The sequence below is a fragment of the Rana temporaria genome, chromosome 5 (assembly GCF_905171775.1).
Source record: "Rana temporaria chromosome 5, aRanTem1.1, whole genome shotgun sequence".
Classification (NCBI taxonomy): domain Eukaryota; kingdom Metazoa; phylum Chordata; class Amphibia; order Anura; family Ranidae; genus Rana; species Rana temporaria.
Genome location: NC_053493.1, coordinates 366,853,967 through 366,869,560, shown reverse-complemented (window position 1 = coordinate 366,869,560; position 15,594 = coordinate 366,853,967). Strand labels below are relative to the sequence as shown.

The 15,594-nt window shown below is 45.0% G+C and overlaps 1 protein-coding gene across 1 annotated transcript in view; it reads right to left on the bottom strand.

Annotated features, from left to right (window-relative positions):
- Positions 1 to 828: 828 nt before the first annotated feature.
- The window catches only part of SPAG1 (sperm associated antigen 1), a 148,216-nt gene continuing 133,450 nt past the window's right edge, over positions 829 to 15,594 (bottom strand). Inside the window, exons 18-19 of the mRNA XM_040354781.1 lie at positions 5,140 to 5,469; positions 829 to 1,554 (exon numbers count right to left, since the gene is read on the bottom strand). Of these exons, the coding sequence (XP_040210715.1) occupies positions 1,423 to 1,554; positions 5,140 to 5,469 (462 nt within the window). The 3' untranslated portion in view covers positions 829 to 1,422. The remainder of the gene's footprint in view (positions 1,555 to 5,139; positions 5,470 to 15,594) is intronic.

The following is a 15,594-nucleotide window of genomic DNA, read 5'->3' as shown; positions in this document are numbered from 1 at the left end:
AGAAGCTGGACACATGGAGGTCAGAAGCTGGAAACATGGAGGTCAGAAGCTGGACACATGGAGGTCAGAAGCTGGACACATGGAGGTCAGAAGTTGGACACATGGAGGTCAGAAGCTGGAAACATGGAGGTCAGAAGTTGGACACATGGAGGTCAGAAGTTGGACACATGGAGGTCAGAAGTTGGACACATGGAGGTCAGAAGTTGGACACATGGAGGTCAGAAGCTGGACACATGGAGGTCAGAAGCATCTGTGAAGGCTCTGAAATGGACAGCTGAATGCATTTGCCCCTCTGTACAAACCCATACAATTACCAGTGTCCATTCTTAATAATCATGTTTGTTTGGAATTCCCTTTTAAATTGAACATATTGGTCTTAGTGTGAACCACATCTACTGCTAGGCTGTGACCAAACAACTATGGATTATACGGTCACATGACTTCACAGCCTACTACGGACACCCCATGTAGACAATCTGCAAGGGGGCTCAGAATAGTCCAGTTTTTTCCATGGGCTAGAAGCTAGTCTGGCATTAATGTTTGGGGCAGCCTTTCAACTTCCTGTGCAACTTCTTCCATATGGAAGGAAATCGCCACACACTGCAAAGCCATTGCCCAGTGAGCTGCCAGTTGCACAGGAAGCTGCATAACTGCACCAGGAAACAGTGGACATCTGGCTATATACAGTACAGTATACATTTAGCTGAACAGAGCTGAAAATCTTTTACAGTGCATCCAAGCAAGCTGCTACTCAATGTTATCTACTTGTTACCTTACAGCAGAACTCCATGGCATCAGCTTGGTGAATGTGCAAAGAGCAATACCTTGTTAAATGATGTATCATTTATTCTATATACACAGTAAAATAGGGTCTACATGGGTCTATCCTATGTATATACATATATATGTAAGTATCTTCAAGTTCATGTGCTGTAACCCACAACAACCAACCATATTTTACCCCATCGAACACTCACAAAAAGAAAGAAGAATAGTGATCACGTCTCAAAATTTGAAGGGACAGAACTGTCAAAGTAGACATTATGATTCTGTCATTTCAAGTTTTAAAATAAAGTTACTGAGCACGGTGTGTGTCAAGGTTTGGGGGCCGCAGATGTTTATCTGCACTTGATCGATGTTTGTAGACTGGTCACTATTGCAGCTGGAGATTTGGAGCAACGATCGGTATGGTGCTGTCTGTACTGATCGACAATTTATATGACATAGTGGATGTGTTTGTGCCACCCTATTGCCCAGCATGTGACCTGGCCATGGATAAACAGATGTTACAGGTTACATAACATTTAAACAGTCATGCTGAATGTGTTCTCAAGTCATCTGATACTGAGATTTGCATAGATTCTCCGTCCTAATGATAAGATCGATCAAACCGTGCATAGAATTTGTGTGCTGGTCTAAGGATCAGAGTCCATATTGCTCTGCCAGGCTTGATATGGCATTGGGGTCCAGTTCTTCGCCATGTTTCTCTGCTAGACGGGTGAGGAGGCTGTGAACTTCATCTTTCTCTGCCGGACTGAGGAAGGAGAGGACCACCTGAAAAAGATTAAACAGACACATTCCAATTACTAATAAAACAATAAATCACCCACGCTATATATAATAATTGGTGTTAGACTTGCTGCTGCCGTTTATGACATTTAATATGTACTGTATATACTCGAGTATAAGCCGACCCGAATATAAGCTGAGGCACCTAATTTTACAACAATTGATACAAATAAATCACTGGCGCTCTATGGGAGAAAACTATTGTCCAATAGCATCTTTGAAAACCCTCGTATGGGCTGTGAACAGTCCGTGCTGCAGGAGTCCGGGTACCCTGAAGTACCACTAATACACAATTACACCAAAAAGGAAATCTGCGCTCATGAAGGTTCACCAATCTAAATCCACTCAATATTAGTGAAGAAGAAACATTCAATAAATCTCAAATTTTTGGAAGAACCAGTCCTTTATAAAAAAAGAAATTTCCAAAATATACAATGTACACAGCACAATACAAAATATATAAAAGGTCGTTCCCAATGGCTGAATGAAGCAAGCAATCTCTCAGGGCTTCAAAGAGTTAAAGTTTGCGGTTTCAGTTTTGGGCTGTCTTGCATGACAGAATCAGTGTAGGTTGTGATGATAGTACATTGCCCAGCCAATGCGGACATCAATCGAATGGTGCCAGTTGATCCGGGGTCCTGGACGCTCTCCTGTGTGGGGCTGGAAGCACCACAGACCCGATGATAGCAGCTGCCGGGGACACAGCGCGGGGAGGCCAATAGCAGAGGACACTCTCCTTGGATGAACACGCTGGCGTCTCCTCTCGGTGTTTAAAAAGGTCATAGACGACGCGTTTCGCCCTAACAAGAGCTTTGTCACATAATGACTGTGACAAAGCTCTTGTTAGGGCGAAACGCATCGTCTAGGACCTTTTTAAACACCCTCCCTTTACTATGGAAGACCCTATCTACTAAAAAGAAATTTGATTTTCATCAAAAACGCCATTTACAGTTTTTGATTTTCCACATTGCTATTTGCATCTTGTCCACCAGAGGGCGCCCAGCATCTCCCTGTGCTACATCTTGCTGACCGAGACGGCGTCTCAGACGTGAGACGCCAGCGTGTTCATCCAAGGAGAGCGTCCTCTGCTATTGGGACATTCGATTGATGTCTGCATTGGCTGGGCAATGTACTATCATCACAACCTACACTGATTCTGTCATGCAAGACAGCCCAAAACTGAAACCGCAAACTTTAACTCTTTGAAGCCCTGAGAGATTGCTTGCTTCATTCAGCCATTGGGAACGACTTTTTATATATTTTGTATTGTGCTGTGTACATTGTATATTTTGGAAATTTCTTTTTTTATAAAGGACTGGTTCTTCCAAAAATTTGAGATTTATTGAATGTTTCTTCTTCACTAATATTGAGTGGATTTAGATTGGTGAACCTTCATGAGCGCAGATTTCCTTTTTGGTGTAATTTTACAACAAAAAACTGGGAAAACGTATTGACGCGAGTATAAGCCTAGGGTGTCCATCTGCATGCCTCACTGTGTCCATGCCTCACTGTGCCCATGACTAGACCTACGTTTAACATGGGAATATATAGAAGGGGTGCCCGTCTTTGAAAAATCGGTGCTCCCCAGCCGTAAGTCCCCCAAACAGCAAACTTTGCACACTTGTAGATGAGAACTGGGGCTACATGTGTGCCAAGTTTTGGGTCCAGTGGACCTACGGCCAGCTGGCACCGGGTCCCCAAAGTTACCAAAGAAATTACCGTTTAACATGGGATTCTGGGGCTATATGTGTGCCAAGTTTGGGGTCCAGGGGACCTACGGCCGGCCGGTACAGGGTCCCCAAAGTCCGGAAGATCAGGCGCAAAAAGGTGACTCGAGTATAAGCCGAGGGGGGCGTTTTCAGCACCAAAAAATGTGCTGAAAAACTCAGCTTATACTCGAGTATATACGGTATCTATAGAAAGACTCTTTTTGCTCATTTATTATCATTTTGTGGCTTCACTCTCCGCCCTCCTCAATAGACACCTCACTATGAATGTGGTGGTATGTTAAAGAAACACCTATACAGACAGAAATATAGATTGCGACTGCTGAGCTGCTTCTGAAAATGCTTTACATGTTCAGACTTCAATAATCACACACTTTTCCAGTTCAGTTAGTCTGCATTCACAGTGCTGTATTCAATGGTGTCTCAAAGACCCGGCAACACTCTGATCTATGGCAGCACATAAACTGGCTGATTAGCTGTGGCCGGTATGTATGCGGCCAAAACTCCACAGGAACGCAAACCCTGGACAAATATGGTCTGCGTCCAGGGTTAGTATTCATATATAACAGCTCAGATGAGCGGTTACATGCAAACAGTAGTGGCACCTGCCATTATTCTGTACAAAGTACAAATCTGACAGCAGTTGCTGGTCACACTCAGTGGGGCTCATTTACTAAAACTGGAGAGTGAAAAATCTGGTGCACCTGTGCATGGTAGCCAATCAGCATCTAACTTCAGCTTGTTCGATTAAGCTTTGACAATAAAAATGGGTTTCTATGCACAGCTGCAACAGATTTTGCACTCTCCAGTCTTAGTAAATCAAGCCACATGGATGAGCTCCGGCGTGTTCGCATAGAACACGTGCAGAGCCCACCAGGAAGTCGGCACCCGCGCTGCGCTAAATCACAGCCAGGGAGACATTGTCCGATGCTCGGCTGCAGAGATCGGGAAATGTCTGCCTGGCTGTGATTAGCGCAGCGCGGGTGCCGACTTCCTGGCGGGCTCCGCACGTGTTCTATGCGAGCACGCCGGAGCTCATCCTTAATGTTCAAGCAGTATTTAGGCTCCTTTGGTCCATGACCTACCACTAAACCCTAGACTTAGAACTTGTCATAGGACACATTGGTTTCAAATGTATTGATCAGTTAGATGCAGGGGTGTCAAACTGGCGGCCCTTCAGCTGTTGCAGAACTACCACTCCCATCATGCCTCTGCCTGTGGGGGTCATGCTTGTAAATGTCAGCCTTGCAATGCCTCATGGGATATGTAGTTCCGCAACAGCTGGAGGGCCGCCAGTTTGACACCTGTGATAGAGTGACCACACAGGACCGATACCCAGTCTTTGCTCCATCATGATAACTTCCCTAGGATATACGATATCTTTGCAGATGGCTAACACTGATGAGGCAAGCGTTAAATTGTGCTCATCGCATAATGCTAGGAAGCATAAAGTAAAAATGGTTGCCTACCACTACCAATCAGATTCTACCCTACCCTTATCTGCCAAGAAAAAAATAATCTGATTGGCCAGGGGCAGCACAAACATGCTCTTGGCACTTCCACATTCAGGACTCCCTTCTATCTGTTAGTTTCTGATATTGCACATGCAGTAAATCAGTGGTCTCCAAACTGGGGGGGCCAGATGCAGGCCTTTACTTGCCTTTGCCTGGCCCTTGGGGAAATATTTCTCACACTAAAACCAATGATGGGGTACGGTTTTCTCCCACTGACAATGGAGGATTTTCTACTCCTACTAGCGCCCCTAAAACCTGAAGGACAGTAAACTGGCCCTATGTTTCAAAAGTTTAGAGACCCGTGCTGTAAATCATCCTGGGACCCGTACCGTAAAGCGATCGGCTGTGCTAAGGTGAGACAGGTGCTGGTACACTAGGGCAGGGTTCTCCTCCAGGACATGATGTTTTAAAGACTGTGCAATGAGTAGAAGGGTCTCTGCATCCAGCTTGTTGCTCAGATATGTTGGCAAGTCCTTTGGCTCTATGAGGGACAGTAGTTGAGCGCAGCTCTCCTGGTCCTTCTCTTCTCTGATCTCCCTCATCAGCTGTTCAAACTCATGGGAATTGCTGGGCTTGGTGATGGGAGGCCGTTCCCTCCTTATGCTGTTTCCATGTCCATTAAGGCTGCAGTGATTGGATACGTCTTCGTTCTCATTCACCTGGAAAACAGTAACAACATTTACAATGACGTTCTATTTCTGATATTTGCAACAGATGAGATTTCTAACAGCACTAAGAAATATATACAACAATCCTACAGCAACTCATAAGCTTTGATGAATCATCATCATAATAGTACAGGCAATAACTTCAAATTGTTTTACCGTATCAAGTGCTTAACAAATAGATAAATACTGTAATACACATTGACTTCGTTATTTTCACCATGGCACTGCTGAGCTATCATGGGACAACATCTTCACTCAATTTGTATGTTCTCTTCTCTGTACAAAGATGGGCCTCCCAAAAATCTACTGGTAGGGTAAAGGCCTTCCTTCCAAATAGGTCCTATAGTGCGCGAGACCTAAGAAATAGACGCTTCTTCTGGGGCAGAGGTGAGCACCCAGATATTATAGCTTTATGTAAATATATAAAGAAAAACGTGGGACAGTTCCTGTTATCCTACTAGAAAGCTTTATCAGAAAGAAACCCTGGGTGAATGATACACACACTGGAGCAATTATGGATGGGTCACACATAGCAGTTGGTTGGCTTTTACCACTCAATTATGGACTGACTGGTCGCCATGGTTCAGTGGAGATCAGTGGCGGCTGGTGCTCAAAATATTTTGGGGGGCACAAACGAAAAAAAAAAAGATTGCAGCCTCACTGTGCCCATCAAATGCAACCACTGTGCCATCAATTGTCACCACTGTGCCATGCCATCAAACACAGCCACTGTGGCATCAATTGTCACCACTGTGCCATGCAACGCAGCCACTGTGCCATCAATTGTCACCACTGTGCCATGCCATCAAACGCAGCCACTGTGCCATCAATTATCACCACTGTGCCATGCCATCAAATGCAGTCACTATGCCATCAATTCGCACCACTGTGCCATGCCATCAAACGCAGTCACTGTGCCATGCCAAACGCAGCCACTGTGCCATGCCATCAAACACAGCCACTGTACCATCAATTGTCACCACTGTGCCATGCCATCAAACGCAGCCACTGTGCCCCTCAATTGTCGCCACTGTGCCAATTGTCGCCACTGTTCCAATTGTCACCACTGTGCCCTTTAATTGTCACCACTATGCCCATTGTTGCCACTGTGCATGTCACTGTGCCCTTTAATTGTTGCCAATGTGCCCATTGTCACCACTGTGCCCATTGTCGCCACTGTGCCCATTGTCGCCACTGTGCCCTGTAAAATGCACTTACCTTACTCCTTCCACATCCCTCAATGTCTTCTCCCACCTTGGTGACGCTTCAGCCAATCAGGTTACCGATAACCAGAATCGGGGAACCTGATTGGCTGAGACGGCCGTCAGTCTTATCCAAGGGACGCACCCCCCGTGCGTTCCGAGGATAAGACATTCGGGAGCCGAGGGCTGTACTCGGAAAGCCTATCAGAGCCGCTGGCTCTGATAGGCACTTCCGCACAGCCAACCAGCTGCCGTTATTCAGGTGGCCGACGCTCAATTTCCGGCCATCTCTGAATAGACCAGCGGCAGCTGGCAACAATAACATACATTCATGCATGAATGTATGTTATTAGACTCAGTGGTGGGCGAGAGCCAGAAGGGGCGGCGCTCCAGCGCCCTCTATGGACCAACCGCCACTGGTTCACTGCCCTTGTCCAGAGTTCAACCGAATTTAAAGATACCCAGGAGCTATTTAAAGTACTAGAAGACTTAGGAAAGTAGGAAACATTGTACAGTAAGTCCTGGAGAAGGCTCAATCAAATTTCACAAGAAATCAGGTGATCAGTACAAGAGAATAGGATCACCTTCATGTCTGTAGGGTGAAGGTTAAACCAGAATAAAACTGGAAACATTCTGCAACCCTAAAAGTGCATGTATGATCTGACTGCTCTTGGGAAAGCCATCTATAGAGCATTTCATAAACCTGGAGGGCCAATAAGCTTAATAATGGCATGCAATGCCAAGCAGCAGTTTCCAAAGCAAGCAAAATCCTTTCTTGTACTGAGAGGTATGGACTCCAGCGAGAGAGAGAGAGAGATATCATTTTACCCCCATACAAATCATTAGACCTCATCTAGAATATGCAGTTCAGTTTTGGGAACCAGTTCACAAAATGATATTGGAGAGCTGAAGAAAATGCAGAGAAGCCCTGGTTCGCACTGCTGCATCTTGACATGTCAAATCGGCCTCATTTTCCGGAAATGACACCGTCCCAATCGGTGCAACGCCGCATCGATTTCAAAAAGTAGTATCTGTACTACTTTTTTCAATTTCTGGCCGTGATTTACATTGACATCTATGCTGAAACCTGTACAGATGTCTCTGTAATCGCGGCCGAAATCGGGACTGACAAGCGGGAGTGAAATTGTGCAAGTTCAGCTGAACTCACACGGCTTCATTCCCGCAGCCCAGTGTGAATCTGGGCAAAACGCAACCAGACTGATAAGTCGCATGGAGGAGCTCAGCTATGAGGAAAGATGAGCTGAATTTAAGTTATTTTCTCTTGAGAAGAGATTAAGGGGGGATATGATCAACAGGTATGAATACATAAATGGTCCATTCACTTTAAGGTCATCACAGAGGACAGGGGGGAATTTTACATCTGGAGGAAAAGAGATTTAATCTCCAAATACAGTAAGAGCTGTGAAAATGTTGACAGCACCAGTCATTGGAGCCAAAAAAACTATAGATACTATTCAGGTTTCAATTGTGGTTCAGTTGCTACTTTGTACTGTCCTTATGAGTGCCACAATGTGTTAGTTTCCACTGTGGCCACCATAACAGGAATCAGATAACAGCAGCAAAAATAAGCAATTTGGAGAGGGCTTAGAGCAGGGGTAGGCTAACTTCCAGAGATGGAGTTATACTTTAACAACACTAATGAAGTCAAAGATCACGCCCCCCCCCCCGCAAAAAAATAAAAAATAAAAGATTTTAATAAAATATTTTTACTCAGAACCAAGATAAAATAAGTATTACAATAGTGCAGGGTTCATCAGTGCTTTACGCTCAGAATGCAGGAATCAAGAGTGCATTTTACGCTCAGAACGCAGGGATCAGGAGTGCATTTTACACTCAGAATGCAGAGATCAGGACTCGATGCCCCAGTTGAAGTCCTGTAGGACAAAATGCGTAGGGCTTGGTTTCGCCACTCCCCATATTGCCTCTTTTAATCATTTGTGATCACTTTTAATGTTTACTTTTTACTTTACAATAAAACCTTTATACTTTAGACCTGCACTATTGGGGCTCTGTTTTTTCTTTCTCCCCACATGTTCTTTGGAGCTAGTTTTTTCAGAGCAGTTCCGCTGTGCCTTTATCCCCTCAAGGGGCTTTATCAACACCTCTTCCATCCGTTGGATTCAGGGTGGAAACCAGTTTTGGTATACTGTTCCAGGATATCGTTCATCTAGGGTCCTTCATTGAAGATCTTTGGTTTCCAATCATCCATTCCGCGGTTCCTACTGCACAGTCTTCAGTAATGTCGAGCTGATTTGCCCCGAGATTTCCCATGTCTACACGATCTGCTGTCGCTGACAGGTAGATCCATTGGTTACGGTAAGTGCATTTACATCTATATTTAGTTGGAAGGAATGACTGTTTGCCCATGAGGATCTATGTGGTCACACGTTTGCTTTCTTCACCATTCATCCACAAGTCAAATTGATGTACTTATTATTATTTTTTGTTTCCTTTTTTGTTTGTGGATTTATCAACACATTTATTCACTTAATATTGGTTGTTATCATTATCACTGGTTCAGTACAGTGATAACACATTCATCTAGTGAGACATCACTGTCTCTCTCGTACCATTAGCGCTACATTTTTTTCACATCACTATATAATCTTTGTCACATTGTTGTGTAGCAGCTGGTTCTTTAGTTCATTTATTTAATTTTTAGAGAAGCACAATATTTTCCCTTTTTTTCACAGAGATCAGGAGTGCATTTTACACTCAGAATGCAGAGATCAGGAGTGCATTGCGCTCAGAATGCAGGGTTTAGAAGTGAGTTGCGCTTAGAATGCAGGGTTCGGGGGGGGGTGATGTGAAGGGATGGGGATGACCCTGCCCATAACAGTGTCCTCTGTCCTCTCCGGCACTTAGAAGGCAGGGCTGGCCAGCGCAGGAACCAGTTGCATTCCACCTGTTACCTGCGATCAACTGAGTTAAGAATATCTAGTAGATTAGATTTATTTTTAAACCAATGTTTATTGTCACTTTCAGGAGATAATACAGAACAGGTAAGAGGAGTGGCTGTGATGTTGTATATGGTTGTAGATGGGGAGTGGATGGGAAATCAGACCAGACCAATATGTGCACTACTGCAGAGAATATTCTCCTGTCACAGCTGAGCTGAGGCTGCCCAGTACCAGGTTTTGGACCCACAAAGACTAGGGCAGAACTGAGAATTGGCAGACTGCTGTACACATGCTATTTTTAGCTGAAATCCAATCAGAGTAGGAAAATACATCCTCCCGGGGTGACCAATCTATTAAAATTTAATGGACTTATCATCTTTTAGCTCTAAAATAGATTTGTGCAATCTCAGCAACCACAAGCTGAATTATTAGGCACTTCTATTAAAAGGCACCACCATGCCTGAATGGCCTCTGCGCTTTCCAGGGTACATTCATCCTCATTGACAATGCGGTAAAAGCAACATCACCTCAGATAAAACCCAACATTCTTCTAGAAAGCTGCTCACGCCCTGTACACCCCGATGCCTTATATCTGTCAGTTATATCTATTATACAGTATGGGCTAGATTCAGCATTGATTTACGCCGGCGTATCTATAGATACGCAGCGTAAATTCAAAGCTGCGCCGGCGTATCTTCTTTCTGTATTCAGAAAGCAAGATACGCCGACATTAGCCCAAGATCCGACTGGCGCAAGTCTTACACCGTCGTATCGTAAGGTGCATATTTACGCTGGCTGCTAGGTGGCGCTTCCGTCGTTTTCGGCGTAGAATATGCAAATGACCTAGATACGCCGATTCACAAATTTACGTACGCCCGGCGCTATTTTTTTACGTCGTTTAAGTTAGGCTTTTCCGGCATAAGGTTGCTCCTGCTATTATGTGGCGTACGCAATGTTAAGTATGGACGTCGTTCCCGCGTCGAATTTTGAATTTTTTACGTTGTTTGCGTAAGTCGTTCACGAATAGGGCTGGACGTAATTTACGTTCACGTCTAAACCAATAACGTCCTTGCGGCGTACTTTGGAGCAATGCACACTGGGAAATTCCACGGACGCATGTGCCGTTCGGGAAAAAACGTCAATCACGTCGGGTCACCACCCATTTACATAAAACACGCCCCCCCTCATACTAATTTGAATTAGGCGCACTTACGCCGGACCCATTTACGCTACGCCACTGCAACTTACGGAGCAAGTGCTTTGTGAATACTGCACTTGCCCGTGTAAGTTGCGGCAGCGTAAATAACATGCGCTACGCCCGCACAAACTTACAGCAAGCTACTTGAATCTAGCCCTATGTTGTTATTATTAAATGTCTGCACTGGATAAATGTGATTCGTGAGTAAGAAATAAATTATAAAGCTGCTGCCGCCAGGATGGAAAAAACCCACATGCGTTTCGACATTGGATAGATTTAAAATTGACTGACGCGTTGCCTACTGACATCCCCTGACGGTTCCAAGTAATTTCATACCTTGCAGATGGATAATTGCTCACAGCTGAAATTTTCCGCTGCTTACAAGTTAAACATTCCATCCAATCTACGATTCCTGCCCCTTTCAAGGAAGTGACCCTGATGCCTCATACACACGACCGGTTTTCCCGTTGGGATAAAATGCCATGACAGATTTTGGCAGGCAAAACCGGCCGTGTGTATGCTCCATCGCAGTTTTCCCGACAGGAAAACCGCCGAGAATCCCAGCGGGAAAAAATAGAACATGCTGTCTTTTTTTCCCGCCGGCGGTTTTTAAGCCGGAAGTTTACCTATGGGGAAAACCTGCGGTGGAGCATACACAAGGTCGAGTTTCTCGACCAAAGCTCTCATGGCAGTTTTCCTGCCGGGAAACCCACCTGTTTGTAGGGGGAAAAAGCTACAGAGCAGGTTCTCGGTTTTCCCAGCGGACTCTTTATGGCTGGGAAAACCGATCGTGTGTACAAGGCATTACACCATTCCAAAGGCGTTGCTGTGGGGACCCGCACTCTCCAGGCTTGATCTTCTTACTATGCTCTCAACTTATTGCTGGCCCCTCGCCACCCCTTCACGCCTACATGCAGAAATGGGAATCACATCTCAGCATTGCCCTGGAGTCCCAACAAGGGCAGAAAATCTGGGAAACCACCAAATCGTGCTCCCAGAATGTCTTGAGAACTAACTACATACTGACTCTTGTTTTACGTTACACTACAGGACATGCAGGGACCTGCTTCCAAGGCTGCTCAGAACTATGGAACATGGGCATGGGGTGTTCAGGCCCTATGAACTCAGGGCTACGATGTGTTAAGTTATTTTTGGAGTCTATGGGGGTAATCCACAAAAGGGATACGCCGTCGTATCCCTGTTTCTATCTATGGAACTGATCCACAGAATCAGTTTCACATAGATAGACAGAAGATCCGACATGTGTAAGGGACTTACACTGTCGGATCTTAGGATGCAGTACCTCGGCCGCCGCTGGGGGCATTTCGAGCCGAAATGCCGCGTCGGGTATGCAAATTAGCACTTACGGAGATCCACGAAGCTTTTCAGCTTCGTTTTTCCTCCGTATTAGTTTGCTATCGCAAAATTAGGGCTGCTTTTACAAGGTGTAAAGTTAGTACACCATGTAAAAAGTAGACCCTTCTTTCCCACGACGCTGTCTTTTTTTTTTTTTACATTTTTTTTTTCCCGCCGCAACTCTTATTTTTTTTTTTACGCCCGTCGCGATTCTCAAAACCCGGCGCAACGTAAAACCGCGCAAAGCACGTCGGGAAAATGACATCGGGAGCATGCGCAGTACGTCCGGTGCGGGAGCGCGCCTAATTTAAATGGCACTCGCCCCATTAAATTAGGAACGCCTTGCGCCGGACGATTTTAAGTTACACCGCTGCAAATTTCAAGGCAAGTGCTTTGTGGATCGGGCACTACCTTGTGTAATTTGCAGCGGTGTAACTTAAATGACAAAAGTTACGTTGCGCCGGGTGTTTGTGGATCTGGCCCTATATTCCTATATGAAAACCACTTCAGCCCCGGAAGAAATGACCGGGCCATATTTTGCGATTCGGCACTGAATCGATTTAATTGACAATTGCGCGGTCGTGCGACGTGGCACCCAAACAAAATTGATGTCCTTTTTTTCCCACAAATAGACCTTTCTTTTAGTGGTATTTGATGACCTCTACGGTTTTTATTTTTAGCTCTATAAACAAAAAGAGCAAACATTTTGAAAAAAAAAAGCAATATTTTTTACATTTTGCTATAATAAATATCCCCCAAAAATATATATAAAAAAACGAATTTCTTCCTCAGTTTAGGCCGATACGTATTCTTCTACATAGTTTTGGTAAAGAAAAAAATATATATATAATCGTATATTGATTGGTTTGCGCAAAAGTTATAGCGTCTACAAAATAGGGGATAGTTTTATGGCATTTTTATTATTTATTTTTTATTAGTAATGGCGGCAATCATCAATTTTTATCGTGACTGCGACATTATGGTGGACACATCGGACACTTTTGACACCATTTTGGGACCATTGTTATTTATACAGCGAACAGTGCTATAAAACTGCACTTATTACTGTAAATGACACTGGCAGGGAAGGGGTTAAACACTAGGGGGCGATGAAGGGGTTAAGTGTGTCCTAGGGAGTGATTCTAACTGTGTGGGGGCTGGGTTACAAGTGTCACGACAGTGATCACTGCACCCGATGACAGGGAGCAGTAGATCACTGTCCTGTCACTAGGCAGGACAGAGAAATGCCTTGTTTACATAGGCATCTTCCCGTTCTGCCACTCCGTGACACGATCGCGGGACACCGGCGGACATCGAGTCCGTGGCCATGGTCACGGAGCTCGCAGCGCACGTGCCCGCATGGTGTCAATAAAATGAAAGTATATGTCCAGCTAAAACCTATTTTTATTAGTTTTGTATAGAATGGGGAAGGGTTAGAACTTGTGTTGGGTTTTTATGGTCTCTATTAGAGGGAAACCACTTCTCTTTCTGTCCTGCGGACTTTTTTCTAGCCAGGAAGTGAGGAGAACTCACCATGAGCAAAATGAACATACCGTAATTAAATGTTTTATTTTTTTCACCGATCTTTGCATCCGAGCATCGGGAAATGTCTCACTGGCAGTGATTAGCGCAGCACAGTGCCGACTTCCTGGCGGGCTCTGCACATGGACTCTGCAAACACGCCGGAGCTCATCCTTACTGGATAGCAATAAAAAAAAAACTTTAATCCTTCCCTACGCTGTCCAAAAAATGTTTTTGGATTGACGAACACTTTGATCTATTTTTAGTCCTGCTTTCCATTAAATCATGCTACCAGGGTGTATTCACAGATGCTATGGGGGTTGTATACTAAAACTGGGGAATGCAAAATCTTGTGCAGCTCTGCATAGAAATCAATCAGCTTCCAGGTTTTATTGCCTATGCTTAATTGAACAAGCTGATTTTGTACTCTCCAGTTTTAGTAAATGTCCCCCTATATATCCCTGGGTGACAACGCTTACTCATTTCAGTTGCTGCATGATCTGTGTGCTCCCAGCTTGGACTACAACCAATAACAATGCATAGTGCCCTGGCATAGTCTGCCATAATCACCACAGTATAAGGCCCCTTTCACACTGACACCTTTTTCAGGCGGTATAGCGCTAAAAATAGCGCCTAAATACCGCCTGAAAAAATCCTGCCATGCAGTCTTCAGTGTGAAAGCCCGAAGGCTTTCACACTGAAGCGGTGCGCTAGCAGGACCGCTCCAAAAGTCCTGCAAGCCACATGTTCGGAGCGGTGAAGGAGCGGGGTGTTTACCGTTCCTTCCCATTGAAAGCAATGGGAAACCGCGGTAATACACCTCTGCAAAGGCGCATTGCGGGTGGTACTAACCCTTTTTCGGCCGCTATCGGGGGTTAAAACTGCACCGCTAGCGGCCGAATATTGCGGTAAAAACAACGGTATAGCGCCGGCGCACCTCCTGCCCCCAGTGTGAAAGGGGCCCAACTGTGCAATTCAGTTGCTGCAGTGTGTATACATCTACAGGAAATCTATACAAAGAGAGTCTTCAGGATGTGCACATCACAGGAAATAAACATGTACAAAGTATAGGAAGCGTAGCGCCAAAAATGTGATCCTGTTTGCCTGCATTTCTCTATAAGGCCGAGTATTATTTTGAGAGCAAGCACATCTGAACTGACATTTCCATAGATTTTGGGCTTATATAATACATTTTTAATGATATTTATTTGGGCACATTAAAGTGGATATTTGTATTTTGGTGGCATTGTTTTAGATGTAAACTATACAAGAAAAAAATCTGCGCAGCCCTACAATTACCGTTATTATTATTATTATTATACTGTTTTTCGCTCCATAAGATGCACTTTCAAAAAAATTGGGGAAATGCCTGTGCGTCTTATGAAGCGAATACTGACCAGGCCAAACCCCCCCCCCCCCCCCCCATCGCTGCTGCCATGTTACAATGGAACTTAACAAAAACGCATGCCCCAGAGGGCGATGCTTGCACTTCTCACCAAGCATTTACTGTAATCTTCTAATCACCCTCAAGCGCGTCGGGACCCTATGGGGTAAATGACCGCGCTATATCAAGATAGTAACAGGCAGATGTGATGACATCCTCACCAATCACAGGTCAGGCTGCATTAAATGGGCACCGGTCAGGCTGCATTTAATGGGCACAGGTCAGGCTGCATTTAATGGGCACGGGTCAGGCTGCATTTAATGGGCACGGGTCAGGCTGCATTTAATGGGCACGGGTCAGGCTGCATTTAATGGGCACGGGTCAGGCTGCATTTAATGGGCACGGGTCAGGCTGCATTTAATGGGCACAGGTCAGGCTGCATTTAATGGGCACAGGTCAGGCTGCATTTAATGGGCACGGGTCAGGCTGCATTTAATGGGCACGGGTCAGGCTGCATTTAATGGGCACAGGTCA